Here is an 18,086-nt window from a genome sequence, read left to right on the forward strand (position 1 = left end):
CTGCAAAAACACAAAATATGCATATTTCAATTACACTCCGTTTACAACAATAATGATAACAAACCTAATGTACTTTACGTAAACCTTATCCTACCATATGAAAATATAGAGTTTATTTTCTATAGACTCTCTTCAAGAACAGTGAACAAAATCAACAAACAATAGAAACAACAAGGTAATAGGATAATATAAGCGAATAACACAATATACTAATAACGAACCAGGAATAAATAAATATAACAATAGGACTAGTTTTACTGACAAACATAGAACAGACTCGACACTAACGTATTAATCTTCAACCCTAATACTGTCTTTAACGTCTTAGCCTCGTGGACTTCCTCGTAGCCGTCATGGTCACCCTCTCAATTAGGCTCCGTTTAGTATTTGTAAATGCTAGTTTGACTCCGGCGTCAATCCCAATTAGTCCAGTCCTAAAGTATGTGCTCACACCATGTGGAAAAAAAAAATGCTTTGACCAATTTAGTACCGCTAATAAATGAACTGTCATTTATTCTTGGTTTCTTTTTTTTGTAATTTCCGTTTTCTCAGCAAAACATTTTCTTCCTTTTGCGAAAAGCTTCACAAAAATCTCGTGACTGTTGTAAATGGCAACTTCAGCCTTCAAATCCACTTCCCGTAGAGGAACCACCAACTCCACTTCCAATTCTTCAACTTCCAAAGCTCCTCCTCTTATCCGAAAACGATCATTGAGTGTAAGCGCCGTTTCCAGAACTTCGTCAAAACTCGACATTGATTCAGAATTTTCCAATAAATGCGACAATCCTCTCTTCTGGACCGAGAACGACAAAGATAAATTGAAGGAAAAGGAGAATTTTTGCGATACAAGGAAAAGTTCAGTTAGGGATGTTGCGGAAGAGAGGGGACGGACGGTTACGAGAGGATCCTCCGGTGTTAAAAATGGGATTGGGCGAAGTGTTTCTAGAGTTCGAGGTCGGTCTGTATCCAGAGGACACTATGGATCTGCTTATGAGGTTTGTTATCTAATGTTTTGTTCGTCAATTTTGGAAGTTTTCGCTTTTGCAATTTGGAATAAATTTACAAATTAGTTGTCTATTTGATCAATTTTGACCTGTTTTTGGAGTTTTATTTCTCATTTAGCCTTTAGGATTTGGTAAACAGAAGTAAACTAGGATAAAAATGCTGGCAAATAATTAAGGTTTTGGTTATAAAACATATTTAAGCAACAATTTGATGTAAAATATCGTAGTTTTGACTTCAAAATACAGTTAATTGTGATTTAGAGTATTAGATTGTGCAAATTTCGATTTTTTCCTTTATCATTTTTTATTTTATTCTATTAATATGGAATAGTAGTTAGATTTTGGAGTTTCGTAGGTGAATCTGAGATGTTATGCCTAAGCTGAGCCTGGAAGTATAGTTCTTGTCAACACTAAACATGTGGTTGTATGTCATAATTTTAAATCGTCTTTGGATGGCCTACTGCTGATTCAAATAGGCCAAGAAAGTAGATAGTAGATACAGGCAGTTTCTCAATTTGAACAGATAGTCTTCCACTTTGGCATGTGCTCTAGTATGATTGATGTAATGCCATGGTCTTCAAAAGCGATATCATCATTTTCGGTAAATGTGGCAAACTGGCAGTGACTTGGTGAACCATTATTACGATCAGATGTGATTGGGTAGTCTATATGGGTACTATTCATTCTATTTTACAACGTAGATGGATATTACTCATTTTATTTGAGTTGTCAATCCCAAGGAAAAACTTAGCGTGCCAACTGCTTTGTATTTTAAGTTAATAAAAGAATTTATGCTGTTTGCTCTGAAAAGGGTATAGTATATGATGAGTTATACGTGTTACAGAACCCAAAAATGTTTTTTGGAAGTTGCCTACTATATATGTGCAATCTGTGCTGTATTTGAAGTTTTGAACTTGCTTTTACATTTGCTTATTGTTTTGGTGTGTCAGAATTGTATTCAAATTGGGGACCCTTTTCACGTGCTAGATTCTTACTTAAATTTAACATGATCTTAGAGCGAAAAGGAGCTGCAATCAAACACCATACAAAGACCTTTGTCGAAAAAGGCAGCTAACAGTTCAAAAAATTCCAATATAGCTAGAAATGATACTGATAGAAGCGGCCTGGCCAAGAGCTCACCAGGAGCAATGAGGCATGGTCAAGTCACTGAGTATTCTGAAGATGATTCTGCTGTGAGTATAATTTGCATGGTTGCACAATAACCGATTTCAATTATTTTAGGCTGCAGGTGTGATATCATAAATCATTTTCTTTTCCAGTGTAGTGTGCATATTTCAAATTGGGAAGATGGAGTTTCAGCATGTTCTTTGTCAGAAGCCGAAGAGAAGACCATAAAAGCTTTTTGTGAGCAAATGAAGGTGAGTTCTTGTTTGGAGCATATCGTACTCCTGTTTATCGAACTATTAATAATCACCTCTCTTCCTCACACTGTTTAGAAAGTATGTTTTTGGCGCGCGTCAAATAGAAATTAGTGTCGCATTTCCTGCAAGAAAGTATATTCTTTGTTCTTCGACAATAGGATCTCTTGTATATTTGTCTTGCCAAAATTTCCATCCTTTTGTTCTGTCAGTAGAATTGGTCCTCCTGTTAATTGTTCTCTTTATACCAATCCAAACAGCTTTAAAGTTGTCAGAAGAGCTATTTTTACCTGCTTTTGGCATTTCAATTCCAAACTTTAAAAAAATGGATATAAGATGTGAGTGAATAACTTGCACTATCCACCAGGCTGCATCTCTCTCCAAACCTTCTTTCTTTTTCCCGTGTCTATGTTTGGTAAGTGGTGGGTCTACTCTTGATAGAGAAAAGCAAATTGGGAAGACAGGTCTATAGTTTATGGTAGAGTTGGGAGCACTGCTGGTGTAGCCGTGTAGGGGAAAGGGGTTGTGGAGATGGATGGAATTCATTAGTTTACCTAGGAGAATGTGGGATTTTGTGGATTCACTGAATTTGGGGGGGGGGGGGGTATTGGCTGCAGGTGGGTTTGAAGGCTCCTGGTTCCATTAGTTGGAAGAGAGGCAGCTGGAAGTGGATGGTTTGCTCTTCTGTTCGTTTTACTTGGATTATTGGTTAAAAATAAACAAGTTTTTCCTTAGCTAATGAAATTAGAAACCTCTTGATGTAGCATTCCGTAACTGCTTATGCTGTATATGATTACAAACCTGTGTGATCGTGGGAAACAAAAAGCATGAAAACTGTGTAAATTTTGTGATTCTAGTTCATTTTCTCAAGAATATTAAAAAAATTCATTCCTTCTCACTTGTAGTGGGGTAGCTATAATATATCTACCAAATGAAAAATAAAATCGTCCTCTACTAAAATATGATGATGTTTGACTTAGTTCCATGGAAACAAAAGTTTTAATGTGATATAATTGGGGACTAGGATGGGAACTTCAAAAACTAGGGTATAAAATTGTCGGAGGCTGAATAGTTAAGGAGCAAAAAGTGTGATTCTCTCCATTTCTGTAGATACTCTATGTAACATGGTTTTGGCATCTTTATTATGTTTCAGTCAGATCAAAGTGACCAGTGGGGTGCTGATACTGCTACTAGTGGAATATATGAAACTGTTCGCTCTGAAGTTAGGCGTGCTATTTCTGATATTCAGACAGACCTTGAAGATGTAAGTTCTAATGGTATCATGGATATAAGAGTAACTACCTCTAGTAAATCCCATGGTATCTGATGGTATACAAACTACCTTGAGATTAACTTTTCTTTTTTATAAGTACCGTCTTACAAGTTGATTTTGCAAGGATGTGAGTGTTATTTTTGTGAAGATTCTCAATCATTACTTTGATTATGCATGTTGCTTCTTTTTAATCCATTTTGGTCATTAATATGAGTATGCATGTGACCTTTTAATCATTTTAATCATTAATATGAATATGCATGTGGCATGTTTTAATTCAGTTTGGTCATTGATACAAATATGCACATGGTTTTTGATAAGTAGAGATAAGGGAAATCAAAAGACTTATCAAAAGTCTTGTGAAAGGTGAAATTTTTTGTCTGCGGAGGAGTGTCTTACTTTCATTGTCCATGTTGGTCGTGGAAAAAATTTAATTAATGATATCTTTAACTTTTCTTTTTCTGGGATAAAGATGAATGTGTTTTCAACTTAAGCGTGTGCTGTTATTAACTTATTATGCATGCTTTTACTTAAAAGCTGGCTCTTACATTTTTTCTTATTTGGTGTTTATTTAGGCTATCCGAAGGAATAATGTTAATGCTAATGCAGCTGCTAATGTTCCTGATATCCCACCTAACTTGGTCAACCCTGAGGCTGTTGAATTGGTTTTAGACATCAGAAGGGAATATGCCAGAAAACTTGATAAGGTGATTCTTTTTATTGAAGATTGATAGGGGGATAATTCTTTTGGCCATTCTTATATGGTGTTTCTGTATCTGCTGTTTAAAGTGAAAGAGCACCGAATTTCTGTTGGTTGGCTCAGATTTTGCTACATTTCTGGTTGGCAATAGGTCTAAAACTAGGGAGTATTCTGATCTCACAGTTCCTGATGCCAGTGTTACGACTGTACTCATACTTTTCTCTTTCAATCTCCTCATTATCTAGTGAACTTCACTGTTACATGCATTTTGCAGTCTGAAGAACGGGCTAGAAAACTTCGATCAGATCTGGCTGTTGAAGAGCATCGAGGACAGGAGATAAGTAGGATTCTCAAGGAGATACTGTCTGATCCAAAACCCTCACCTCCTCAGAGATCTCGTGCAGGAAGAAAAGTAGGTTTTCTTTGTTTTTTGCCTTCTCCATGTCTAACTTAAAACAGAAAAGAGGAAAAAGAAAAGGTGCTAAATGCAAAATTTAAGCTATATCCATGTCTTATAATGATATTATAGTATTCTTGTTGATGTAGTATATAAAGTTGGTATACTTCTTTAGCTGCAATGGTTTTCCAGGGCATTTTGGTTGCTGCGAGAATGACGAGCGCAAAACACAACACGAAATTGATGCTCGCTAGCCAAAGATAATTGGCTAGTATAATATAATTATCGTCTCCACTGGGATTGGATTTAAATAATATTCAAGTAATTTCGGTCTTAAACACTATTCAGGATGAATAACACTTTGATTTGGGATGATTATGAACGAAAATTAACTATTGAAATTAAAGCAAGTAAAATTTAATCACAGAGAGTAGAGTAATGGGTTATTATCAGTGCGAGAAATAAGGGTCATGACATGATAGGTGCAAGATTGTTATCCTGGATTTAACACTGTTAAATTTCACTCTTAATGTTTTATTGATTCTCTCGAGTTCGACAGGTTATTATCCTATTATTCTAATTCAGGTTTCTCTCTCGATTAAACATAAATCATTCAAATAAGCTAATATGAAGTACGGTGAAACTTGAAGGAATCTATTAGTAAGAATGATCTAAGAGAAACTTCTCGCGAATATTTCTCAATCTTAATTCAAACGGCAGATCACAAAGCTCTTTCGATTACTTTAAAGAAGTACCAAATTAAATTAAGGCATGCGTTGCAACAATATTCAATATTATGCTCCTCCTCCGATTAAACACGATAATAAATAAAATCACAACTAGAGTTAAAGCTTCTCCAACAAATTCAAGCAATCAACCAATAATCAAATCCATAGATAACAACCAAGTCACCAAATCATGTCAAACCCTAGGGTAAACTACTCCATAATCATGGAGGAAGTCATCATATAGAGTTAAAGAATAAGAAAACATCAATCCAACGTTACAATCCAAACTCTCGTATTAAATTGGTGGAAAAGTGATGAATTCTTGTGTCTTGAAGCCTCCAATGCTTTCTCAATCCTCCGTAGGTCAAAAGTCCTCTCAAAATCGTATTTTTGATGTATTTATACCGTGTATAAGCGGGTCTGGACAGAACTACCCTTTCCAAGCCGAAGTGAGAAATTACTCTAAGGAAAATACACAGGCGCGACGCGCCCCGTGTCGCCCTATGCGCCGCGCTAATGGGAAAGTTTAGAGAGTTGATTTTTTTCACTCTGCAGGAAAATTACACTAGCACTCCGCGCGGCGCGGTAGTATATTTTTTCCAGAGTAATTATTTTTTTTTCTCAATTTTTAACATCTAGACTTGGTCCTCGAACCCCGAACACGATCCCGGCTTAATTCTTTGGGCTTCTACTCAGACTTCAAAGCTCCAATTCATCCATTTAGCTCTAAACTTGCTTCTCAGCTCGAAATCACATCCTACATATTATAACACACGTAATAAGTACAAATTACTAACAATTAGGCTCAAATACAATCGAAGTGTAGTAATTAGAGTGCGAAAATAGTTAAAAACGTGAGTTCCTAGCCTACCATCAGAGAGCATATTGAAGTATTAATAGCAACGGCTGTGTGTTTGCAGTAGTATATGCAGAAATAGGTGCATAAGAGTTCTCTTTGTCATACTCTGGCTTGAGAGTAAGGGAGCTGCTGGCCATTCCTCTTTTCTTCTTTCTTACCTCTAGACAGTGACCACTTCTCACAAGAGTGAGAATATCCTGGTTCATCCCTACATTTTTTGGCTTGTGGATCCAGAATTTTGGGAGCCAATTCAAATCTTGTGGTTGCATAGATTAACTCTGTATCTTTCCTTATTTTCTCTTTCCACCCCCCTCCTTTTTTCCAGATGAAGTAAAGCATATGGAGTTTTATTAGGATGGCTGGAGTGGAGAAGTGCTACAGGATTGCTATGCAATAAGAAAATACTTACCAAAGTGAAATGCAAGTTGTATAGATTAGAAGTTTTCACATCCATCAGAAGATATTACACAAACAAGACAATGAGATAAAGCTGCGTTGATCATGTCCTTTTGTTACTTTCTTTCATCCTTCTTGCCATTCAACTTCAGCAACTACTTAACTTGAATTTTGGAGAGGCTCCACCTATATCTGCACTGAACTTGAATTTTGAACTCACACACTGTTATCTAAACAATTTAGAAGCCGTTATGAGCCTTCTGTGCCATAATGTTTTGACATCTTACTAGTATGCTTACAATCTTTGTCCTTGTATTTCCACTGCAGAGAAGTAATGAGAGGAAAAAAATGTCAAAACGTCTTACTGAAGAAGCACTGTCATATTTTGATGAATGTGTGTCCATATCAACTTTTGATAGCTCTGACTTCTCAGCACCGGAAGACCTATCTCGCAGCTTAGGTGGAGCTACTACTACAACTGGTGTAACCGCTCCCATCCTACTAGGGAGTCCAAGCACTATGTCAACGTCTTTCCCGGTAAGTTACTGCAACTACAAACAGGTTCCTTTTTTGATCCGATCGATGATTTTAACTTCAATGCTTCAGCATCAACTCCTCTGATCTTTAAATAATTGAAACACTGGTTTTATCATTGTCATTGAAGGGTGATGTCTGTGTGATGGATTATTCTTCATATGCTCCTGAGGTGATTAGTATATCATTGCTCCCCAGGGTATTCAAGACATGTGTACTTTACTGCTCATTTTGACTACTAAAGTTATCTTAATAACTTATATCCTGCTTTAAAAAGCTACCCAAGTAGTGTAAACTGCAAGTGACTGCAATTGAAAGACTCGATATTTACATAGTATACTTGCAATATTAACCAGCGTAAAGGGGTGGACCCTTTTTCCACCAAGCTGCACCCATATGCCATTGGTCCTTGCCTCCTTGGACCATTCTCGGCTATGTTGTGCAGACTCTCCAAAATACTGCCGCACCCGTGTTGGATTATCCAAAAATACACTGCTTTTGGAGAATACGACATGCACCCGTCGATATTTTTGGAGAGTTCGAGCAACATAGATTCTCGGTTATCAAAAAAGAATGTTTTAGACCCCTCATAAATCCAAATCCAGAAGATTTTTTCTCATTATAAATTTTAAAATAATGTAAACGTAAAATTGTAGCCTCTAATGTGACTCAGATCGTATAAAAACTGGAAAATCGCCCTTCCCCTTGTGTAAATGGAGATACACTTACCTTTAACTATCCCTTTTTGTTCATTTTTAGTTAATCCCTTTTATTTTTAATTCGTGTGGGTTGCAGATATGGTGAGCCTGTGAGATGTTTAATATGCCACCTCCATAAGCTTTGTTTGTGAAGCACTGAAGCATGATCTTTGATGCATAATTTTTATACATAAAACACAACTAGCATCCTCTGGCAGCAGCCTAGACCAGCAAATTATGTATGGAATTGGAATATCTAAGCTCTATTTCTTTTGCTTACTCATCAACTTAAGCGAGCAGAAACAGCAACCTTGAATGTCATGAAAACTTGCATGGTCATGAACCTATATTAAAATATCCTCTCCTTTTCTCCTTCTCCTACCCTTATTCATTGGCGCACCTATTAGGAAAATAACATCTTAAATTACAGTGAAGAATCATGATGGTGGATTACAATTTAGTCATACGTAAAGTTGATTTTCTTCTAACAGATAATAGCTGACCACACTCAGCACCCAGAGAGTCATGAGGGTTCAAGTTTAACAGCTAACAGCTGCAATGATGATCCTCTACTAGATCAAGTCGAGCAAAGAGGCAGTGATCCAGCTAGGGGACAACGATTTCAGTTCTCTTTTGGTCACAAGTCACCAGAAAACTATCCGAATCATGATGACTTACGGAGTTACATTAAGCATTTTGAGAAAGATGCAAATAAAAATGTGTTGAAGTCGGATGGTACCAGAGCCTTTTATGATGCAAACGAATATAAATTGCAAGGTCATACAGAAAGCTTACTATCTGGCAGGGTAATCTTTAGAAACAAGATAGATTCTGGCAGTCTACACTTGTGTGATGGAGGTTTTCCAATTACATGTTTTCCATTTGGTTTTTCTTGAAATCTGTGTTTTTTTTTGGCTATTTGCAAATAAGTATTGAGGTTTTATTGTTACTTCTTTTGTCAAAAATATATTCAGCTTGTTCAAGGGTTAAGAGTTATTGTAAAAAATCAGAGAGAAAGAAGAAAGGCGAAGGTCTAATGATTGAAAGGTAGACCTTTTAACAGTATAAACTTAGACACGCTAACAATTTCATATTCAAGTTGTAAATGCAAGATGTATAGCCTGTTTGGTCAAGCTTATCAACATGCCAAAAGTGATTTTTTTTTTCTTTCAAAAAAGTGATTTTTTCCTCAATTTGAAGTGTTTGGCCAAGCTTTTTTTCGGAAAAAAAATGTTTTGGCCAGAAGCAGAAAAAAGTAGCTTCTTTCCGGAAGCAAAAGCAATTTTGACTTTTCTTCCTACCAAAAATACCCTTTGCAAAGTATTATATATACCAAAATAATTTTACTTAGTTTAAACTATTAAGTAATATAAAATGACTTTTTGGGATGAACTTTCATATTTATTGGATGATTTTTTGATATATTTAAATTATCTTGAAAGAATAAAGTACTTTTTAATTTTATTTTTATATTTTATTTAAATAAAATAAAAAACTTAATTATTAGTTTTAATAATAAATAATAAATATTTGTAATTATTTATCTATTTATATAATATTAACTATTAAGCAAATTTCTTCATGTCCTTATTGGTAATTTGACACATAAAAATACTTTTTGAAAAGCTCAAAACACAAATTATTGTTCAAAAATATTTCAAATTGATTAACCAAACATAAATTATTTTTCTCCGAAAGTACTTTTTTGAAAAACACTTCTCAAAATAATCTGATTTTTACAGCTTAGCCAAACATGCTAGGACAAATGAAGAGCAAATTCACCCAATCGGGTTGAGAAAATCGAGTTTTACATTTAATATGCACACAAGATGCAATTAAAATTTATCCCTATCGTTGGTAAACTCCTCTCACTCAAAACAACAACAAAAATTGAATATAATTTAGTTGACAGCGACATTTATATGTGGTGTGTGCTTTGCTCGCATAATGAGTGTTAAGTCCCGTCCCTGACAACATGACCTCCGTAAAAGGGCACAGACGTTTTCCTTTCCTGCATTTTTACTAATCTTAATGGTGCCATTTAAATATGAAGGCCAGACTAACCCTTATCACTTTGACAGTGTAATCAAATCTCAAACTAAAAAGCCGATAACCGACAGAAGTTGCTAATAAGATTTGGCAAATATTGCAACTTCATCTGCTGAATTGCCAGTCATCAAGCACTTCTTTGGTCCCTCAGGCTGCTCAAAAGGGAAACATCTAATGGTTGCTCCTGTTTCTTCTTTCACCTTCAATTCTTCCTCGTCACTGTTTTGTTAAGTATTGCATTAACACATCAGTCCCAGATCACCGACAAGAACTGACACCAGATGCAAAACAAATGAAAATATAAGAAGAGGCTTACCTAGCTGACCAAGGCCCCCTCGCCCACTTTCCTTGAGCTATTGCCTCCTTAAGCTCATTATATGAATACACGTCCACGATGTTACTGGAATGATACAAGGCAACAGCAAATCAGACAGAAACTCAATATCCAACAGAAAGACACACATGAAATGCAGACACCAAGGCAAATGGTGATGGGTAAATCTTTGATACAAACTCTACACATTATAATCCGCAAACCTGTGATCATTGAAAAACTTTGATAGCCAGCAAAAATATTGTGAAGGTTAAATTTCACTTCAACAACTGGTAAGCTCAAAAGCTTGTTAAGGTTTGCATAACTTGCATTTATAATTGGTGCAGAATGCTGAATGTATACTGTGTGTAAAAAAAGCATTAGATTCTATTAACAAGTTACAAACTTAGGATTATCGCTGACTTTTTACAAAGTGTCCAAATTTGAACTTCTATTTTAAGCTTAGTCACAAGTGCATTGTTCTTCGATGTTTCTAAAGGCAAAATAGATGTTCATCTTACATTATGCAACTAGGTCCTAGGGAGGAATTTTAGTTTGTCCTTGTCGCATACTTTTAGAACACGTGTGTGCTTCATTGGAGTCAGTTTTTTTGTTTTCGCCCATGATATTTCTAGTAATTTAGGTCAAACTACAGTTATCATCAAATGAAAACCGAATGGATAAAAAAGTGTGCAGCAGAAAATGCAGTTCATTGTACTGCCAGCAAAATAACAAAATGGTTAGAACTTACCTATCACGAAAAGTTGTTGCCCTTTCCAAAAGGGTTGATTGAACCTCATTCAACTTGTCTATGACGTAAGCCACCAGGGATGAAGGCTCCATGGATATTCCAAAAACCTTCCCTTGCTTTCCAGGAACATCTCTCCTAGAGATGACCACGGTTCCACTTGAAACATCTCGGGGGCCAATTTCAATCCTCAAAGGAACTCCCTACATAGGAGCAAGGTGTATTATAGAGTATTATCAAACAAACACTTAACATTTGGCCTCAGTCTTGGTGGCAGATAAAGCCTATAACCATGCGTACCAACTTTAAGCACTGATTATATCATCCTACTCCAAGAAAACGGTCAGATTAGAAAAAGAACAACCCAAAGAAGAGAAATTTCAAAACTAAGGCCGACAACACAGCAAGCATTTTTAAAACTGCCGATGACTAAAACACCTGGCTTTCTACTTGATGAAACACTAAAACGTATGTTCTCACAGGTTTCAATTGGTAGTCATTTCTTCTGAACTTTAGGTCCTTATCTTGTAACTTCTGAATTTCCATAGAGGTCAATACACACCTTCATTTCATAGAAGTTGAATTTCCATCCAGGCGTTCTCTGATCCGTGTCATCAATCTTCACTTTTATCCCTGCAGCTTGTAACGTTTCTTTCACAGATGATGAAGCAGTCAGAACTCCCATCTTCTCATTGTCCTTCTTCCATATTGGGACAATAACAACCTGGGAGTATCCAACAAGCAAAATATTCAATCATCGTGACCCACTGGTCGAAATTAAATATCTTCAGAATGCCATTGTATGTGTTAGTACACAAGATGAAGGAAGAGATGAACAGCTAGCAAGCTAAAATAGAACAACAGAGCAGGGTATACAGCAGATCAACTCAATTTCCGTCCACCGAACTATTCGTAATTTGCTATTCTTGTGATACTACTTGAGCATGGTGATTCACAATCAGAACTTTTCAAAGCTGTCACCCAAACCAGGAAATCACACAACTAAGACAATTACTCAAAACTTGCTAGATATGAAAATTAACCAGTCAAAAAGAAGTTTTAAGAACCTGCACAGGTGCCAGCCTTGGGGGCAGCAGTAAGCCGGCATCATCCCCATGTGTCATGATGATACCTCCCACAAAGCGAGTGCTAATTGCCCATGATGTCTGCCAGACATGTTGCCGTTGCCCATTTTCATCTGTGAACTGTTTAAACATTAAAACTGTTATACTAAGATAACCAGTTAAACAAAGAGGATGAAAGACGCTCCGACTGAAGGTAATTATCAACATATTCATATTGTTTACATTTTAAATTTACCTGTGTATTAAATGCACGCGAAAAATTCTGACCAAGGTTGTGGCTTGTGCCAGCCTGCAAAGCCTTCCTATCTCCCATCATTGCTTCAATTGTATAGGTCCTTGAAGCACCAGCAAACGTCTCCACCCTAGATTTCCTACCTGCAATAACAGGTATTGCAGCTTGCTCATAAGCAAATTTTATATACACATCGATCATCTGCATTGCCTGAAGTTCAGCAAGTGGCAACGTGTTATAAAAAAATTAGTAATGGCACTAACTAGAGAATATAGGGGCATATAGAAAGGATAAAGACCTCTTTTTCTGCTTCCTCTGCAATGGCATGGGCAGTGTGGCCCTCCTGCCAAAGAAATTCAAGCGTCCTAATAAATGGTTTGGTTCGCATCTCCCATCTTGTGACATTTGCCCACTGAAACACATTAGATGGTACAAAATGAGAATCAAAATAGTCTCATTTCTTAGAGGTAACACAGTAAAATGAAGGATGCGATTGAAAGAAACCTGATTGATCATGAGAGGAAGGTCACGGTAACTGTGGATCCATTGAGTAAACATATGATTAACAATTGTTTCACTAGTAGGTCGAACCTGCCAAAACCTCAAGAAGGTAAAAGATCAAACCCATATTCAGATCATACTGTTGAAATATAACCAGTATTAAAGATAACATATCTTAAATAACTAAAATTTTAAGTTAAAACCTCTGAGCAGCTTTGGGATATTAACTAACTAAATACTCTTTCAAAAGATTGACAGTTAAGCCATGCTGGCTTCTAAAGTCACAATGTGAGCAATCAACTCATTCTTTTTGTCACAGACGCAATTATGGTGGATGATAATTTCAATTCTCAGAAGAACATGGTAACTGAGGATGATAAGTCGTTATAGTGGGCCCCTTCCCGTTACTATTACCCAATGACAACCAAAATTTGCTTAAATGACATGAGTCTCCCCTGTGCTTTTTTCCTGTACGTCAACTACTTTTGCCTTAACCTGGATATGTCCTGCATAATAGTATTCAAATGTTTAAGCTAGTAGATTAGTCTTTGGAAAGTCCTTCTTTAGTTGAATTCTATAGGCAAAAAGGATTAAGACAAGCTTGACCCAGGTGGCGCGGGCACACAAGCACAGACACATTACAAAGTAATTTGACCAAGCTAGTTTATTAACCAAGATAATTCTTTTGATGACTGTTATCATCTAAAAAAAAAAAGATAATTCTTTTGATGAAAATCAAGCATACATTCAGAATTAGGGGCATAAGCTCATGCCATTCATAAGAATTTTCCCAAGTGTATCCAATTGAAATGAGAAGGTTAGCAATGGTTCAGGATTGCGGGGATTTAGTTTCCTTCTTCTTGGTTTTGGATGGCCCATATCAGCTAATTTTCATAAAAGTGGGCGTATTTGCAAGTTTTTTTTTTCCACTAGGTAATTGGAGGTACTAGCAATTTACCAGTATATTTTTTCCTTTCCCACACCACCTACAATCCCTTTTATTGTGGTAGAACATGGATTAAATGATCCACTAAGAGTACACCTGCCATTTTACTAGTACGCTGTATAAGACATGTCATAAAGAGCAGAAAAGTAAGTAAATATCATAAAAGGGCAGTGATATTTTTTTGACAAAGATAAAAGGGCAGTGATATCTTTTTGACAAAGATAAAAGGGCAGTGATATTTACCACAAGCTTTTCTTCAAGTTCCTTTCCTCCTCCAACAGTAACAAGAGCTAATTCTGGACTAAAACCCTCAACATGACTAGCTTCTTTCTCAATAAAGGAATAGGGTATAAACTGAAATAACAATATGTATGAGTGACACATGGTGAAACTAAAACAACACGCAGAGTTATTCAATAGATAGAAAAGTAATATAAGCAAATTTGAACTACCAGAATACTCTCTCAAAAAGAAAAGAAAAAAAGTTGACTAAGTCATTCTAATGAAATATCACTTCTAAACTTTTTATGCAATATTTGAACGACATAAACAAATTATTCATTGTGCAATAATTGTGCGAAAAGGATAACCCTGGCACATAGCCACATGTAAGAGCAAAATTTGATAATATGCAAAGGGGAATATCCAGGTGGTTCTCATAGATAATTTGATATGTCATACTATCATCTCTTTTTCCTAACTCTAATACCACCATTTGTAACCAGACAGTGCAGAAGGACCTTCACTGACATATAATGACATTATCACACGAAAATGAAAAACACTCTACTTTACAAATCAACATGTATCAAACCATCAAATCAATTCCAGTCTTCCCACTCTGTATACATAAATTTATCATCACATGCTAATCACAAAATGAATCCACCTTGAAAACGTGCGCAAATATTTTTCTCGAAGCAGATGAATTTGAACAGGAAAAGCCTATATTCCTACAAAGATAAAAGCAAAGTTCCATTTTTTACAATAAGATGAAAATAACTCATACATCAATTAACAGCCAACTCCTAACCTACCATGTACCAAAAACTTCATATTTCAAGTCACACTAACAGTTACTAAGCAATGAAATTCTAATTCACAAGGAAAACAAATGTCAAAAGAAGAAGACTCCACAGGTTGAAAGAGTAACTCCACCTGAGGGAAATACATATTACTGTGTCCAGTTTCTTTAAACTTCACATTCAAGTAATCCTGCACCAATCAACAATTAATAAACCCAATCAAAACAAAACTCACATATCACAGTCAATCCCCAAAAAAGTAAAGTTCCAAACGAATAATGGTGCTTCCATATAAGATAGAACCATCTAATTTTCAATTCATGTCGGATATTAGCTCCTTATTTCTTAAAATTACAACTTTACATACTCAAAAATTAGAAAAGTACTAAAAACTGCAATTTTCAATAATAAAGTCTTAATAAAATATTCTAGAAACTGAAAACAGGGAATTAAAGCAAATGCAAGAATGCACCTACCTTGTTGACAATAAAAGAAAAAAAATTGCTCGGCCTACCCCAAAATTGTTAAAATATAAACATATTGAGAAAATTTCTTTTTTCTTACAAATGAATGATGTTCAAATTCATCTCGGGCATTATTTAATTAGGGGTCGTTTGGTATGAGGTATAAGGTGGGATAATATGTAGGATTAAATTTATATCTTGTTTGGTTGGAGGTATAAATTTATCTAATGATGTTCAAATTCATCTCGGGCATTATTTACTTAGGGGTCGTTTGGTATGAGGTATAAGGTGGGATAATATGTAGGATTAAATTTATACCTTGTTTGGTTGGCGATATAAATTTATCATGAATGATGTTCAAATTCATCTCGGGCATTATTTACTTAGGGGTCGTTTGGTATGAGGTATAAGGTGGGATAATATATATGATTAAATTTATACCTTGTTTGGTTGGAGGTATAAATTTATCTAATGATGTTCAAATTCATCTCGGGCATTATTTACTTAGGGGTCGTTTGGTATGAGGTATAAGGTGGGATAATATGTAAGATAAAATTTATAACTTGTTTGGTTGGAGGTATAAATTTATCCTGGTATGAGGTATAAGGTGGGATAATATGTAGTATAAAATTTATACCTTGTTTGGTTGGAGGTATAAATTTTTATGTTGGGATAAATTTATACCGCCAACCAAACAAGGTATAAATTTAATCCCATACTTAATGCAGGATATCCCATCTTGTCCCACCCTATCCCATCAAATGTGGGATTATTTTATCCCATCTCTCATGTGGTATAAATTAGTACTTGGATTATAATCCCGAGATAATTTAGTCCGCGTACCAAAAGATCCCTTATATTTTAAAATAACTACTATACCTCAGTCCGAAATAAGTTGTGTCAGCTATATGAATTCTTAGTGTCCATGTTTCTCCATTTAAGCTCAACTCATGTCATCATCATACGTAATTAATTTCTTATAAAAACTTTACATACCCAAAAAACTTACAAGTACTATAAACCACAAATCAAAAACTACAAATATTTATTAAAAAATGGTCGTTAGGACAAAGAAAAAGAATTAACTAACATTGGAATATTAATTAGAAAGTACCTGTATAGCTTCCCAAATAGCGTAACCATAGGGACGAATAACCATGGTACCACGAACTGGACCATAGTCAGCAAGCTCCGCATTTGCAATTACATCTAAATACCAAGCGTTGAAGTCCTGAGAACGCGGAGTTATCACTCTCTCTTTCTCTTTATCTACAACTTTGGCCGCCTTTCCATCTCCAAGTTCTGTAGCTACCGCTTTCTCGGCGGTGCTCTGCGCCGAGAAAGGTCGACGGAGAGGAAATCGGAGGCGGTGTTTCAGTGCCAGCGGCGACCTGACGGAGGAGGAAGTGAAGATTGAAGTTAAAGCGGGTAGCCTTAGCGCCCCCATTGGTTCTCTCTTTTTTGAGTGGACTCTGGCTAAAGGATTAATAGGACTTTAGATGAGGAAATTTGCTTCTTTTTTCTTTTCTGGGGACTCGAAACTATCAAAATTATGTAGATAGGGATGAAGAAACTTTTGGTAAATTCTTTTTGGGAAATTGACGATTTCTTTTCCAAATAAGACCTCTTTGGGGTTATCTTAATCAAAACTTTTTTTTAAGAAATGACTCCGGTCCACAATAAGTGCTCAATTTATCTTTTTATTTAGGTCCAAAATAAGTAGGACTCGAAACTATCAAAATTATGTAGATAGGGATGAAGAAACTTTTGGTAAATTCTTTTTGGGAAATTGACAATTTCTTTTCCAAATAAGACCTCTTTGGGGTTATCCTTAATCAAAACTTTTTTTAAGAAATGATGTACTCACTCCGGTCCACAATAAGTGACCAATTTATCTTTTTATTTTGGTCCAAAATAAGTGTCTATTTATATAATCAAGAAAAAATTCAATTTATTTTTCCAAAATTATACTTGTGTACGTATCGCTAAAAACTCTTTTACTCCTCACATTAACTATGCTGCAATATTTAATTAATGGTAGTTTCGTCACACTAACTATTTTTATCTAGAATTTTATATTTTCTTAATGGGTGCGCCCAAGGCAAATTGGTCACTTATTGTGGAGCGGAGGGAGTAGTATGAATGATCTAGAAATTTTCACGAAGTTTGATATCCTGTTTGGCCAAGCTTTTAGGAAGCCAAACATTTTTTTAAAATAAACAACAACATACTCAATATATTTTTACGCGCGGGGTCTAAGGAGGGTAATATGTACGCAGCCCTTACTCTTACCTTGTGAAGGTATATAGGCTATTTCTGAAATACCTTCGGCTCAATAAAGCAAAATCATAACAGTTACGACAAAGAGCTACATAAAATGAAATAGTAACAGTCTAGAAAAAAATAGGATCGAATCAAAGGAAACATCAGGTAATCCAAAAATAGGGAACAACACGAGGATAACACTAGTACTACGGCTAAGGAAGGAAGTACATGTTTGAAAAGGAAAAATACTCGACTACTTACTAACCTACGACCCTAATTTTCGACATCCATATCGTCCTATCAAGGTCATGTCCTCAGTAAGCTGAAGATGCGTCATGTCCTGCTTGATCACCTCTGTCCAATATTTCTTAGGCCCATCACGCCCCCCCCCCCATTGAATTCGTCATAGCCAACCTCTCACACCTCCTCGCTGAGACATCTGTGTTTCTCCTCTTCATGTGCCCAAACCATCTTAGTCTGGCTTCATGCA

General features: G+C 35.9%; 2 protein-coding genes across 5 annotated transcripts; one reads left to right on the plus strand and one right to left on the minus strand.

Annotated features, from left to right (window-relative positions):
• Window positions 1-480: 480 nt before the first annotated feature.
• On the plus strand, window positions 481-8,958 carry LOC104109412 (uncharacterized). 4 transcript variants are annotated; one of them, XM_009618710.4, is made up of 8 exons: window positions 481-995; window positions 2,021-2,197; window positions 2,285-2,383; window positions 3,537-3,647; window positions 4,232-4,363; window positions 4,631-4,768; window positions 7,064-7,273; window positions 8,066-8,443. In XM_009618710.4, the coding sequence occupies exons 1-8, from the start codon at window positions 609-611 to the stop codon at window positions 8,072-8,074; spliced, it is 1,263 nt and encodes a 420-aa protein (XP_009617005.1). In that variant the 5' UTR covers window positions 481-608; the 3' UTR covers window positions 8,075-8,443. The 4 variants fall into 4 exon arrangements, with proteins under 4 accessions (XP_009617005.1, XP_009617002.1, XP_009617004.1 ...); XM_009618707.4 differs by lacking the exon at window positions 8,066-8,443 and adding an exon at window positions 8,460-8,958 and having other exon boundaries at window positions 482-995; XM_009618709.4 differs by lacking the exons at window positions 2,021-2,197; window positions 8,066-8,443 and adding an exon at window positions 8,460-8,958 and having other exon boundaries at window positions 482-995.
• Window positions 8,959-9,734: 776 nt separating this feature from the next.
• Window positions 9,735-16,814, minus strand: LOC104109411 (proline--tRNA ligase, chloroplastic/mitochondrial). The gene is made up of 11 exons (XM_009618706.4): window positions 16,446-16,814; window positions 15,001-15,057; window positions 14,086-14,196; window positions 12,900-12,986; window positions 12,694-12,807; window positions 12,399-12,605; window positions 12,146-12,283; window positions 11,641-11,802; window positions 11,082-11,281; window positions 10,334-10,417; window positions 9,735-10,236 (listed from the first exon to the last, which is right to left on the minus strand). Exons 1-11 carry the CDS (start codon window positions 16,776-16,778, stop codon window positions 10,095-10,097), a joined length of 1,635 nt encoding a protein of 544 aa, XP_009617001.1. The 5' UTR covers window positions 16,779-16,814; the 3' UTR covers window positions 9,735-10,094.
• Window positions 16,815-18,086: the final 1,272 nt, after the last annotated feature.

Source organism: Nicotiana tomentosiformis, chromosome 1, assembly GCF_000390325.3.
Source record: "Nicotiana tomentosiformis chromosome 1, ASM39032v3, whole genome shotgun sequence".
Classification (NCBI taxonomy): domain Eukaryota; kingdom Viridiplantae; phylum Streptophyta; class Magnoliopsida; order Solanales; family Solanaceae; genus Nicotiana; species Nicotiana tomentosiformis.

Coding starts and splice junctions, on each gene's coding strand:
- LOC104109411 (XM_009618706.4), bottom strand. CDS start 16,778: ATGGGGGCGCTAAGGCTACCCGCTTTAACTTCAATCTTCACTTCCTCC. Junction 14,197..15,000: donor GTAATATGTATTTCCCTCAG/GTGGAGTTACTC, acceptor TTGTTATTTCAG/TTTATACCCTATTCCTTTAT. Junction 11,803..12,145: donor CAAGGCTGGCACCTGTGCAG/GTTCTTAAAACT, acceptor GGATACTCCCAG/GTTGTTATTGTCCCAATATG.
- LOC104109412 (XM_009618707.4), top strand. CDS start 609: ATGGCAACTTCAGCCTTCAAATCCACTTCCCGTAGAGGAACCACCAAC. Junction 2,198..2,284: donor ATTCTGAAGATGATTCTGCT/GTGAGTATAATT, acceptor TTTCTTTTCCAG/TGTAGTGTGCATATTTCAAA. Junction 7,274..8,459: donor CTATGTCAACGTCTTTCCCG/GTAAGTTACTGC, acceptor TTCTTCTAACAG/ATAATAGCTGACCACACTCA.